The sequence below is a fragment of the Otolemur garnettii genome, unplaced genomic scaffold (genome assembly GCF_000181295.1).
Source record: "Otolemur garnettii isolate 467f Iridium unplaced genomic scaffold, OtoGar3 scaffold00288, whole genome shotgun sequence".
Taxonomy (NCBI): Eukaryota; Metazoa; Chordata; class Mammalia; order Primates; family Galagidae; genus Otolemur; species Otolemur garnettii.
Window position 1 is genome coordinate 370,589 of NW_003852683.1, and position 14,068 is coordinate 384,656.

General features: G+C 47.8%; 2 protein-coding genes across 2 annotated transcripts in view; both read left to right on the plus strand.

The window, feature by feature from the left end:
* Positions 1-2,838, plus strand: part of LOC100959946 (sialic acid-binding Ig-like lectin 10) — an 8,564-nt gene extending 5,726 nt beyond the window's left edge. Inside the window, exons 5-6 of the mRNA XM_012813661.1 lie at positions 2,368-2,507; positions 2,792-2,838. Of these exons, the coding sequence (XP_012669115.1) occupies positions 2,368-2,507; positions 2,792-2,838 (187 nt within the window). The remainder of the gene's footprint in view (positions 1-2,367; positions 2,508-2,791) is intronic.
* A 2,022-nt stretch (positions 2,839-4,860) lies between these two features.
* Positions 4,861-14,068, plus strand: part of IGLON5 (IgLON family member 5) — a 25,463-nt gene continuing 16,255 nt past the window's right edge. Inside the window, exon 1 of the mRNA XM_012813662.1 lies at positions 4,861-4,885. Within this exon, the coding sequence (XP_012669116.1) occupies positions 4,861-4,885 (25 nt within the window). The remainder of the gene's footprint in view (positions 4,886-14,068) is intronic.

The window sequence follows — 14,068 nt, forward strand, 5'->3', positions numbered from 1 at the left end:
CAGGAGGACAGCTTGAGGCTCTGTCTCAAAAAAAAAAAAAAAAGAAAAGAAAAGAATCTGTCCCTATCTCTGCCTGTAAGATCTCTGTGCCTCCAGCATTTCTGGGTCCTGTCTCATTTTTTCATTTCCTCTGCTCCTGCCTCACATTTTAAGACGTCATAACAGCACCTTGCCTGTGAGTTTCTGACAGATGCATCTGCATCTTTGCTGACCTTGTGGCTCCCGCCAGTGCCCTTCTTCCTCTGCACCCCATCTTCCATCTCTATTTCCCTCTCACCTGGCTGATGTTCATGCCTCACCTGGGGCTCAGCTTGCAACCCTTCCATCATGTGAGCCAGGAAAGCTTCCTGACTTCTCTCCCAGGCTAGGTGCCTTTTTGAGGCTTCCATGGGCCTCCTGAGCTTTGGGTATTGGTATTACCATTAGCAATTTTACTCTGATGGGACTAAGTGCAAATATCTTTCTTTATTTTCTAGTAATTATATTTAATTGGCCTCTTCAATCCATGCTTTGGTGTCTTTTATCAGTTCTGGAAAAATTCTCAACCATTGTTTGTTCATATATTGCCTCTGCCCTTCTCTTTCATTATAGGACTCTCATTTAATGTTTGTCAAACTTCGTTCTCTCTTTTCTCCTTCTTACCCTGTGTCCTATATTTTCCAGAAAGATAGAAAAGTAAATAAGCACTAGGTTGACAGTCTGTACCGGGAGCTACTAAGGGGAACCCCACTCTCTCAGTATCTCCATCCTTGGGGCTGGAGATAGAGCATCAGTACTGCCTACAAATCCTTCACCTTGTCCTGCCCAAGTCACCTTCTCCTACACCATGCTCTGTCAGTGTGCCCAGTGTTTTCCTCTTTCCTCCAAATCCCATATCTCCTCCCCTCTCACTTTCAGTAATAATGTTTGCCCACAAGGGACTACACAGTTGCAGGAAAGAAGCAAACCCCCAACAACTACAAAATTATTCTCTTTCGCAGTAATGATATATCCCTTGCTTTTTTTAAAGAACGAGGTGTCCCCCTTCCTGTCCAAGGTTAGCCCTACCTCCGGTGCTTGGGAACACATCTCCTACACCTCCTTAGGGACTCATTACTCATCCCTTATGTCTCCTAAATTTTCAATTATTCTTTCTTTGCTGGCTCCTTCTCTGAAGGCTATAAACATGCACAAATCTCTCCTAGCTCAGCCCATAGGTTTTTTTAGGTACCATCCAATCTTTTCTTGAGAGAAAAAAGTACATGACACCCACTTGCTGATTCTCATCACTCTTATACTCTCCCACCTGCTCTCCAGCACCAGGCCACTGAAAGGACACTGTGCAGCGGTTCTCAACCTGTGGGTTGAGACCCACAGGAACTGTATTAAAGGGCCACAGCATTAGGAAGGTTGAGAACCACTGGTCTAAAGCAACTAGTGAACCCTTATTCTCACAATCCCATGGCAGATTTTGGGCTTTATAGCCCATGATTGTCCACACGAGAGAACTACACAGCTGTCAAAAAGACCAAGGCAGCACTCCATGTACTGACACGCAGACATATACCAGAAAGAGTAGGAGAAAGAAGAAATTTGGCAAAAAAGGACCTGTCCAATAGCAAACAGTGTACGAGGTTGGACAGTTAAGTTTGCAAACTTGTCCTAGAAAAAGTTACATACTTCATTGCTGAGTATCACTGTGATCACCTTTCAAAGTACTCACCTCGGGAAGCTACACATCAATGCCAGTGTCTAGTCCACCCTTTGAAGCACTTTTTCTGGGATGAGGTCACAAACTTAATTGTTAGACCTCAGACACACCACCTCTGATGACCATACCAGGAAAAGAGTTCCAAAATTGCTTTGTAGGGTGGACTACTGACATCAGTGCAAGGCTTCCCAAGGAGGGTACTTCAAAGGTGATTGTAGTGATATTCAACAATGAGGTATATAGTACTTTTTTAAGGATGAGCTTGAGGAAATTAATTGTCTGACCTTGTATACTTTGAGACAGTACAGGGTTGCAAAAGAAGCAGAGGAAGGGCATAGTCATGAAGGGCCACAGGGCTGAGAGGCTGGGACTCTGTCCTGGGACACTGGAGAGCCATGGGGGGCTGTGAGCAGGGTAAAGGAAGGCCAAGCTCTGGGGCCTGGTGGGGACAGACTGGAGGGTGAGAGGCTGAGAAAGAGGCTGGGGAGACTGGTCAAGCCAAGCGAGCAGAGATTCATACGCCATTTGATGGGATGGGTGGGGTGTGCTGGTCACAGAACCAGCAGGTTGGGGGAGCCCAGTCTTCTAGTCACCAGCCCAAAGCTCTTTCAGGGGCCTGGTAGGGGGTGTGAGACATGGACTAAGCACAGTGTTCACCACAAGGCTCCTTGCCCTAGAATGAAGATACTTAAATGGTGGAAGGAAAATCACATTTCCAAGACCAAAGAGGCCCTGAGCCTCAAAAAAGCAAAGCTGCTGGAGGAGCCAGAAACACCAAAGGAGTCTAAAGATGAAGCCACACAGGCTGGAGCTGGAGGTAAATCTGGGGCCAGTCAAGCCCCAGGGCTGCAGTCCAGACCCACCCACTGCCTAGCAAAACCCCAGGGACTGCTCATTCAGCAGAAATTCACAGGTGCCCCCACCATATGCACTCCTGTCCTATGTACCCTGAACTTCTAGCGACAGCTCAAATGGTCCTCACTGCAACAAGCTCTCCTGCTGTTTCTGAGGTGTGGCTGGGCATGGAGAAGCAGGGCTGAGACTTAACTGGGGGCCCATTAGGGATTGCTCAGTCTTCAAGATGCTGTCCTCTTGGAGCAGGCAGCACTGTGCTGCTGGTGGGGCAGTCCCTGCAGGGTCTCAGCTGAGGCCAGAACAGACACAGCAGGTGCTACAGGCTGGGCAGCTAAAACAGCAGATGCTGACCGTCTCCCAGTTCTGGAGGCTGGAAGGCCAAGCTTGGAATATAGGGAGGGTGGATTCCTTCTGAAGCCTCTCTCCTTGGCCTGTGGATGGCGTCTTCTCATCCCAGTATCTTCCTGTGGTCTTCCTTCTATGTCCTAAACTCTTCTTGTAGGACCACCAGCCATATCAATCATGGTCTACCTGTGGGGCCTCATGTAACGGTAATTCCCTGTGTAAAGACCTCCATCTCTAAATATAGTCATAGTCTGAGGTTCTGGGGCTTAGGACGTCAACATATGAATGGGGGGTTGGAGGGGACGCAGTTTAACCCATAACAGAGGCTTAAAGGGGCTGGTTGGATCCTACATGGGGAGGGGGAGTCCAGAGAGGAGAATGGGCCCACTCAAGACAAAGGGACAGTAGAGTCTGGTTCTCCACAGTCTAGGGATCCTGAGAGAGAAAGAAGAGTGAAGAGACGACCACTTTGAGATGGATCACCACCCCCTCATGGAGCCCCTGGCCCTGTGGAGCTGTTCCAAGTGGCAGATTGCCAGCAGTGACCCCACCTCAGACACCAGACCCAGAGGCCTGCTTCCTGACTCCCACCCTGCCACTCAGCAAACATGCCCTGGGGCTTCCTAGTTGCCAGGCCTCACATTAGCCCTTGCAGGGAATATGCCTGACACCTACTCCCAAGGGCATGCCTACATGCAGGAGCAGAGACCAGACATGCCAAGATATGGGCTGCTGCTATTACAGGGGCTGCACAGGCCATGGTGAACCCCTAGGAACCACAGCTCAAGGCTGGCCTCACCCTGCATTCTACAGAGAAAGAACATGAAACCTGTAAGCAGGCTGGGCGCCTGTGGCTCAAGCAGGTAAGGCGCCAGCCACATACACCTGAGCTGGCGGGTTCGAATCCAGCTCAGGCCTGCAAACAATGATGGCTGCAACCAAAAAATAGCTGGGCATTGTGGCGGGCTCCTGTGGTCCCAGCTTCTTGGGAGGCAGAGGCAGGAGACTCACTTGAGCCCAGGAGTTGGAGGTTGCTGTGAGCTGTGACATTAAGGCACTCTACCCAGGGGGGACAGCTTGAGGCTCTGTCTCAAAAAAAAAAAAGAAACCTGTAAGCAGAAAGTGACTGACACATTAAAGAACCCCCAATGGCACCTCTTTGGGGACATCAGGATCATGAGGCCCCACACTCTGCATACCACATTTAATACAGGGAAACTGAGGTTCAACATATCTCAGGCAACACAGCAAGACTGCAAGCTGCTCAGGGCTCCTGCATCCCAGGACCCTTGGCCCTGCAGCAGCCATCTGCACCTGGAAACTTGCTCCAGACATTAAAAGACCCTGGTGTGGAGGCTGCAAACTCAGAAGCCCACAGCAGCCAGGCAAGGGACTGCATGAGCAAAGCTGGCCTGGTGGGGGCAAGTCCATCCTGAGAGCAAGCATCTTCCTGAAGGGGTGGCCGACAGCAGGGAACTCCCCGGTCCCCTCCACACTCCCTCTCCACCCTGTCGACTGGCAACGCAGGGCCACTTTTTTTTTTTTTTTTTTTTTTGCTTTTCAGGAGAATCCAGAGATCCCAATTTCAGTGTAAAATTTCTCATTTCACAAAATGAATTAGTAATTGAGAATATGTTTTTAAAAAGCAAGGTGGGTCAAAGAAAAGCCATGACTGATCTCTCATTTGCATACCTGATTATCTCAGAAGTCTAGATGTGGAGAGGATCCCGCCTTCCTCAACCTCCCTTCTGCCAAAGCTGATGTGGTTATTCAGAGCATGGACACCTGGCTAAGGGCATCCAGAATCCCTGGGATTCTGGGAAGAAGCTTGGGTTTGGGAGAATGAATGTAGAGAATGGTCTGGTATTCACTTATGTGGGCGCAAACATCCCTAGAGGCCTCCATGTGCCAGGCCCTGAGCTGGGAACATGGAGAGGAGTCAGACCCAGGTCTTGCCCACAGGGAGTCCCATGGTGGTGTTCCTGGTGGTGAGGAGTGAGGGCTTGATGCCACCTGGGGGGCTGGTGTTGCCATCTGAGCAGGGCAGACTTGCAGGCAGGGTGATGGCAGACCAGGAGCAGGGAGCCCCAGAATCTATGGCAGAAGGGACGCATGGAGGGGCACTCAGGGCACTCCAGCCAGGGCAACGTGGACAGCATTTCTGGGGCTGAGGGCAGGCGAGGTGCCACAAACAGGCCTCCACTGTCACCCATCCCACCCCAAAGAGGACAAGGGAGGAGCAGGTACTCAGCAGCTGATTTCTCCTTCTGGCTGAAAGATGCACACAGGGTGGCAATGTCCCTGAGTTTGACTTCAGAATCCTGATACCCAGAGTCAGAGCATTGTGGAGAGAGAGAAGGAGGCTGACTTCTGTGAAAACGTGGTGCCCCCATGGCTGGAAGCTGGCAGCAGCTCCACAAATAACCATGAGGCTGGGAAGTGAAATCAACCCCCCAAAAAGTGGTTTCAAGGGGCTAGAATGGTTCCTAAGAGTCAAAGGAAAGGCACAAGGCTATGCAACTGTGAGTGAGCCACTTCACCTGTCTTTATAGGGTAGAGAATCAAACGTGAAGGGTAGAGATGCTCCTAGGGAAAACCCCCACAGAAGGCCTGGAGGAGCCTGTAGCACCCCTCTGAGCAGACACTGGTAACTGTTGTGTACATGGTCCTCGAGGTCATCCTCAGGTTCAACGATTCTCTAGAAGGACTCGCAGAGCTCAGCAAAGCTGTCATCCTCACAGTTATATTTTATTGCAGCAAAAGGATACAGACTAATATCAGCAAAGGGACAGAGTTCCCAGGGTAGAGACTAGGTGTGAGCTTCCAGCTGTCCCACCCCAGTAGAGTCACTGGATGGTTTATGTGACAGTGAGTGCTCGCTAGGCAGGTGCTGTGGCTGAGTGCTGTGCCCTCCCCAAATTTGTGTGTTGAAACTTAACCCCCATGTGGTGGTACTCGGAGATGGGAAGTGGATTAGCTCATAATGGTAGAAGCTTCAGTGGAATCTGTTAGTGCTCTGATCGGGTCCCAGCCTCCAGAACTGTGAAAAATAAATATTACTTATATGCCATCCAGTCAATGGCATTTTGTCATAGAAGTCCACATGGACTGGGGCAGCAGGTCTGGCAGGCAGACAAGAGGGGAGGCTGGAACTCCCAGGCAGCAGCAGAAGCAGGATTTTTCTTTCTCCCAGGAAAGCTCCGTTCTGCCCCTGAAGCCTTTCAACCACTGAGTCAGACCCGCCTACCTTATTGCTATAATCTCCTTCACATAAAGTCAACTGATTAGAACAACAACAACAAAGGTAACCGTGTGAGGCAATGGAAATGTTAATTTGCTCAACTGCAGTAATCATTTCATTGTGTATATGTGCAGCAAAACATCGCGTTGTACACCTTAAATATGAACAACAAAGTCAAATGATTAACGATGTCAGTCACATCTACATAATACCTTCAAGGCAACACATCTCTCAGCATTAGATTGAACAGCTGGGGACTCCAGCTTAGCCACACTGACACACATAGCAGCACAGTACAGTATTTGAACCCCACCACTGTGAGACCAGTAAGATAGGTACCATAATTATCCTCATCTAGTGGAAAAAAATGATCCAACTCAGGTTAGGGAGCCTCCTCCATGCCCCACCCTGCATCCCCTCCAGCTTGATGGGTGAATGTCTTCAGCTACTGTTACAGCACCCAGCATGACACAGAAAAGCAAAGCACACCCCAATGTGGGTAACCATAACCAACCTTGTCCTAGGAAACAGATGGTTGCAGAGGGAAGTCTTTGAAAAAGGGATAGGACAGGGACTCATTTATGCTTTCAAAAATACAGTAAATGTCTGCCATGTACCAGGCCCTGAGGACATACTGCTGAGTGAGACAGATGTGGTCACTGCTCTCAGGGTGCTCAGAGTCCATGGGGGAGCAGTTAGACAATTTGAGCTGCAATTAGGAGGGCACCAGGGTGCTGGGGCTGGGGCAGGTACAGAAAACAGCAAGCATCCTTGCTCACCCAGGTGGCCATGAAGAAGGTGAGACGTACAAGGTCCAGGCACAGGGTACAGGTGAGCAAAGATCTGGGACAGTGAGAGCTAAAAGAGCCTCTGGAAGGAGGCTGTGGTTCTCATGGGACCAAGACACAGGCCCATGGAAAACCCACTAACACAAAGTGTGAGACCACTTCCAGCACCTCCTATTTTTATTTTGCAACTTTCAGGTTTTGGTTTGGATTATTTTTGGAGAGGTTTTGCATGAATGATACACCCTCAAGCCTTCTAAGCTTTGTCTTTGCTTGGAAGGTGGGCTTCAGGCCGTGGCTTGTGCCCTGTAAAGCCCCTCGCACAGAGGGATGCACTTGGTGAACAGTCTCACAAGAGCTAAGCGAGCAGTGGCCTTATGTCAGCTGGGTCCTGGCTGGAAAGAGGAAGGCCCTCCAGTGGGAGCTCTTGAGCAGACTGTTCATGTACAGTAGTGTGAGCAGGGTTAGGGACACAGGGATGGGAAGGCTCCCAGCAGCAGGAGGAAAGGGATCCTGCCAGATCATGTGTCCTGGAGGAATGAGTGGAGAAATGGTGTGGCTGAGGCATTAGCCAGACCACAGAGAGGATGCTGTCCAATAGGCATTGAGTCTAACACAGTAGGCAGAAGGCAGGGAGAAGAGGAGTCTCCACCTACCCTCCCACACGCTGCCTGTGTCTCCCTTTGGCCAAACCCTTCCTGAAGGTGAAAGCTCAAAGAGCTGGTTGATGTGGTCAGCAGAGATCAGCAGCCTCCTAGACAAGGGGGATAGTGGAGGGATGCTATGGTGAACTGAATAATAGCTCCCAAAGAGAGCAGTCCCAGTCCCTGGAACCTGTGGATGTTACCTTATAAGGAAATAGGGTTCTTGTAGGTGTGATGGAAGAGATTGTTGTGGTTTATCTGGCAGAGCCCTGAATGCAATCACACAAGAGAGAGGCAGAGGCAGAGGTGAGCACAGACAGAAGAGAGGCCATATGAAAGCAGAGGCAGAGTCTGGAGTGATTCAGCCAGAAGCTGGCAGCCACTGGAAGCTGAAAGAGGCAAGGAATTGGTTCTTCCCAGAAGAAGGGAGGCTGTTGACACCTTGATTTTTGTTGTTTGAAACTATAAAATTTGTGCTAATTTGCTATAGCAACCATGGGAAAGTGGAATAGATGGAGAGAGAGGTAGATGTCCAAGAGGCAGCCTGGCAGTGAACCATATGGAAGAAACTGAGGCACAAAGCATTAAGCAACTCTCCCTGTCAAGTATTTCTTTTCCTGATTTAAACATGGAAAGTTGGCTGGGCTCAGTGGCTCATGCCTGTAATCCCAACACTCTGGGAGGCTAAGATGGATGGATTACCTGAGCTCAGGAGTTCCAGACCAGCCTGAGCAAGAGTGACACCCCATCTCTACTAAAAATAAAAAAACTAGCCAGGCACTGTGGCAGGTACCTATAGTCCTAGCTACTCAGGAGGCTGATGCAAGAGGATCACCTGAACCCAAGAGCTGGAGGTTGCTGTGAGCTATGACGACATGGCACTCTGCCCAGGGTGACAGAGTGAGACTCTGTCTCAAAAAAAATTTTAAATTAAAAAATGAACATAGAGGCTCGGCGCCTATAGCTCAACCGGCTAAGGCGCCAGCCACGTACACCTAAGGTGGCGGGTTCGAATCCCCAGCCCGGACCCGCCAAACAACAATGACGGCTGCAACCAAAAAATAGCCAGGCGTTGTGGCGGGCGCCTGTGGTCCCAGCTACTTGGGAGGCGGAGGCAGGAGACTCGCTTGAGCCCAGGAGTTGGAGGTTGCTGTGAGCTGTAATGCCATGGCACTCTACCCAGGGGGACAGCTTGAGGCTCTGTCTCAAAAAAAAAAAAAAAATGAACATAGAAACTTTAATATAAGGAATTATTAACCTTATCAAATCATAATCTTCAAAGGGGCAAAAGATAACTTGGAAGAACTCAAGGAGGATGCCAAGGAAGGAACACACTTGGGAAAGAGTCAGTATCTTCTGCTCTGATATTTTTAGAGCACTCTGAGCATTTGCATCTTTTACTGGGTAAGCAAACCATAGTCCAAAGCCAGTGTCCATTCCTGTCAAGACCCATTTGTAGCTCCCAGAGCTACCAGCGTAAGTCGCACTTACCATCTATGCTCAGAGCCTTCCCACCAGGGAAGCTGCCCCATAGCCATCTGCTGTCTTGGTCGCTCTTGCTGACGGACAGAACAGTTCTTACTGGTTTTATTTGCCAGAAAGGGTTCAAAAGGAACATGTCTAGATTCAGCTCATCTCTGTGCTGCTGCAGTGCCTTCATAGCCTGTCATTTCACAGACCCAGGTGGCCACCTTAAGTGAGCACACAGGGGTATCTTATTGTCGATTCTAATCTCCTTCAACCCTAAGTTCTTCTGATGGGTACCGACACATCCTACTTTAATGTGCCCCTCAGATTTCCAGAAGATGGTAGCCTGTACAAACATCCCTTTGATAGGCCCCATTTCTATTGCCCTCCTGCCTAAGTGTATGACTGGGCCATTGGCCATTGTTCATGAATCAGGAAAATCCCAAACACAGTGAATTTTACCAATGATCAGCTCTTCAGCATGCAGTTCTTCAGCCCAGCAAGCTGAATTGTTTCCATCATCTTTGATCAGAATGACATCCTTTTTTTTTTTCAATAGGGCGCTGTCATCCACATACCCAGGAGCTCTCAGTTAAGAGCTGTTTATAGGTCACCATCCAAGTGACAACAGAATCCAGCTTCTCCTCATACAGTTCCAGAGTCATCCTAGGGGCAAAGAGTCTCCCTTCTCATTAGCATCTCCTCCTTGCATTCCCCAGGCAGCAAGATCCTATATAAACCATTTCTATTTTATTATAGAACTCTTCTGAGCACTGCCCTCCCCATTCAAGTATTTTCCTGGCATCACCCAAGACGTTGTTGGTATTTCAGGTTTCATGATCATTTTATGTGTTCAGTCATAGGGATAGCTTCAGTTAATGTCCCATGGCAAGGCAGTAAATGCTCTTTGAATGGAAATTCTCCAGTCAGGAGTCCCAGAAGTTGTGACTGGGAGTTGTTATAAGTCCCAGCCTGTGCTCTACATAAAGCTATGGTACAGAGACTCTGCCCATATCATCACACCAGCCTCTATAGAACATTGTGTGGGCTCAGGCAATCTAACTGGTCCCCATTTAGCATGCCTGATCAGTATTGCTTAAAGGCAAATTTGCATGCCTGGTTTTATAAGACTAGCCATGGAGAACACGCCCCAGCCAGATACAACATCTACCCCCACAATATAGTCATGCAAAACCATTGCTCAGAAGGTGTATTCAGATACATTAACCCCCCACCAACTGTATCTTAATTCTGTCAACCTCGCTTTCCTACATGTGGCCTCCATTAGGATTTTATCAATAGGTTTTGGTTTTACAATACCAGGAAAGGGAAGTGTTTCCCAGCCAGACATAATATCCATTCCCATAAAACGTTTAGGTAACAGAGACACAATTTCTTTACATAAATCCTATTTAAGCACTCCAACTTTCATAATCCTATCAACCTTCACATTTTTACAGTCTCTCCATCAAATTGTAGCCCAAGTTAAGAATTTACCAATGGATCTTGGTACCACAGCACTTGGGCCTTCCATACCAAAGGGTCCCAGGAGCTTCTCTTCCCTAACCCCCCTGATCATTTTATCCACTTGTGTACACAAAGCTTTGAATCTCCAACAGAGGGTTGAGCAAAGGGATCCTTGCCTATTTGTTAATCTTTGTTGTGATGAATCTGTCTGACTATTACCCTAGTCAGGCAATTACAATGTGAAATCGGATTTTTCATTGTAATCTTGGCCTTCTGGCTTTTTAAATTTCTCCAAAATGAGATAAAAGCAGCAAAATGGTTTGGAACTCTTTAACATTAGGGATCCAGCAAGAACTCCCTTTGTTCCACCCAACCATTATGGTCCTTTGTTTTAGACCCATCGATTTCCATCTTATTCATCCCACTTCTGACACCAAATCTGAGGCTACAAAGTGTTGTGGGTTTGTTTTTTCTTTTTTCCTACATTCTCACTCAATAATCAACACAGAAGACTCTTGTAACTTCTGGTCATCAAGAAATATGTGGAAACTTCTCCTTGTTAGCAACTAATCAATCTTTTCTGCTGGACACCACTGGGTATCCTCCAATTCAATTTTGATACTATCTACCAACTTGTCAACCCACAAGTTGAGGGCTCACTCTCATGTGACTGCCCCCACTCCTGATGCCAATTGCAAGTAAGCCCCAGGTTGTTTTACCTATGCTCTTGACCAAACAACTGCAAATTATGATTCCTATGATCCCCACCTTGGGTTCACATAATTTTCTAAAGCAGCTCACAGAGCTCAGAGAAACTCATATTTACGTGTTTATTTTAAAGAATATTACAAAGGATACAGGTGAAGAGATGCATAGGGCAAGGTATGGAGAGGGGACATAGAGTTTCCACACCCTGTCCAAGCATGCCACCCAAGTAACCTCCTGTTTTCCACTATTCTAAAGTCCCCTGAACTCAGTCCTGTGGTTTTTTTATGGAGGCTTCATTACATAGGCATGATTGATTAGATCATTGGCCATTTGTAGTCAACTTAACCTTCAGCATCTCTCCCCTCCCCAGAGGTTGGAGTTAGGCTGAAAGTCTCAACCTTTATTATTAATCTTAATAAGTTTAATAATAAGATTATCTTCCCCAACCTAAAGCTGCCTAGGGGGTGCCAGGAGGGGATGTAGGAATAAACACCAAATATATATACATACACACACACACACACACACACACACATGTTTTTGTTGTTGTTGTTGTTTTTGTTTTTGTTTTGTTTTGTTTTTACAATCACCTAAGTAGGGCTTTTGGCAATTTTTAAATTCCTCATGTCTCTGGCCAGGTGTGGTGGCTCACGCCTGTAATCCTAGCACTCTGGGAGGCCAAGGCAGGTGGTTCGCTTGAGCTTACAAGTTCAAGATCAGTCATAGCAAGAGTGAGACCCCTTCTCTACTAAAAGTGAAAAACTGAGGCAAGAGGATCTCTTGAGCCCAAGAGTTTGAGGTTTCTGTGAGCTATGATGCTACGGCACTCTACCAAAGGCAACAAAAAAAAGAAATTCCCCATGTCTCTGTTTCCTCATCTATGAAATAGGGATAAAGAGAAGAATCATTTCAGAAGGGTGTCATGATGCTCCAAGGAGGTAATATGCAAAAGGTGCTTGGAAAGATGCTACACAGGGTAAGCACTCAGTTACCAGGCATGGGAGGGGCCAGCTAAGGAAGAAGGTGTTCCTGTTCTGCTCCTAAGTCTGAATGGTCCTGTTTACAAAGGGGAGAAATAAATGGCCTATTTCCAGGGTCACAGTGGATTTTATAGAATTGTGTGCTAGTAAACTGGTCTTCAAAAAAATACAAAGTCCTGATCAGGGGTGTTTGGCATTTGCTGCAGTGTAGATGCAGTGTAGATACTCTCACCATGGCCAATTTCAAGATGATAATGGTTTAACACCTGGCTTACAAAATTTCTGAAAATTTAACAATCAGCACATTGAATCAGTACAAACCATCTCCAGGATACCATGAGCTTTGCACCACTTGGTTGTGGAAACTTGGGTGGGTCTCTTCCCCTCTCTGGATCTTCGCTTCCACCATCCAAGGGAGTAAGTCATCCAACTCATTCATGCAGTACATATTATGTGTCAGTCATTAGGTTGGGCTCTGGGGATACAGCCTTTAACAAAAGCAAAAAACTCTTTATCCAAGTATAGCTTACATCTGGAAGTGGAAGTAGGGAGAGAGCAACTGAAAATAAACAAGTGAACAAATGAAATGAGGAAACTGCTATGAAGAGGTATGACGTAGAGTTACAGTGTTAGGAACAGGGCACCTTTGGGAAGCATGAGCCACAAAAGCTTCTTAAAGGCAAAACCTACATGATAAGGCAGTCACATGCCAATGCAGTGGGAAGAGCATTCTAGCAGAGGACACAGTAAGCACAAAAGGCCTGAAGCTAGAACTTTGGCTTGTTTGCGAAAGAAAGAAAGCTGCAAAATGCTTGAGGCAGGCAGTGGCCCCATCTGGTCTTCATGTTGAGTGGTTGTTGATCTGAAGGTGGAGGCAAGGGTAGAGGCTGAGAGTCCTGAGCATGGGCTGCGGCAGTGAGTTCTGCAGGGAGAGATGGTGGCAGCTCTGAAGAAACAAAGTACAGATCTGTTTTGGAGGCAGAGCCGGTACCTCTTGCAGACAAAATGAATGTGAAGGAAGAGGGGAGAAATTGAGGATAGATGTGTTTTTGAGGTAGAACAATCCCTATTGGGCAACTTCAAAAGCTCCTACCTGTACTGCTTCAAATATATAGTAGGCTCAGAGATTGTTTTCCTCCTGCCTCAGAGACCTGTGTCAAGGGGCTAGGAATGGGAGGCTGGACTTTCCCTAGTAAATGGATGCAACATGGACAGAGAGGAAGGAACTAACTAAAGGCTGTTAGGGTGCTGGGTGGAGTCTGGAGTTCTGCTAGGATCTTTTATTCTTCTCAGTAACTTTAGGAAATAGGGATTCTTTTCCATCTTGCAGAAGACACTGATGTTCTAGGAAGAGAAGTGACTTGTCCAAGGTCACACAACCAACTCAATGAAAAACTGGGGAGTCAGGACTTTTTGCACCTCATCCTGGATATGATTTCCTTCCCACCCTCACCTCCAATATCAGGTCTCCCAGTCCCTTCCCATTGTGCAGTTAGGGAAGAAGGAAGAAGGAAATTTTACCCTCAAGTCAATGTTTTAGTTATTTATAAAATAGAGGAGCTGGACTGTGTCCCACAAAAAGAGAGGGCTGGAGGCCTAACCTCCAGGATCTGAGGGAGGTAGGCCTGGGGATGGACCCTGGGTGGAGGGGAGGTGGGGGTGTAGGAGCTGGATTCCTAGTTCTAAGAGAAGATGAGATTGGGTCCTGAGGAAGGAGGCAGCTGGGTTTTAGGAAGTGTCCAGACCTGAGGTTCAGGGGATGCGAGTGGAAAGACCTGGAGACGTCTGGGGCGGGAGGGGGTAGGGGCCGGGCCGCAGTAACAAAGGCCTCTCCCTCCAACAAGCAACCCCCCCTCGGCCCCGCCTCCCCGGCCCCCCGCTTCTCC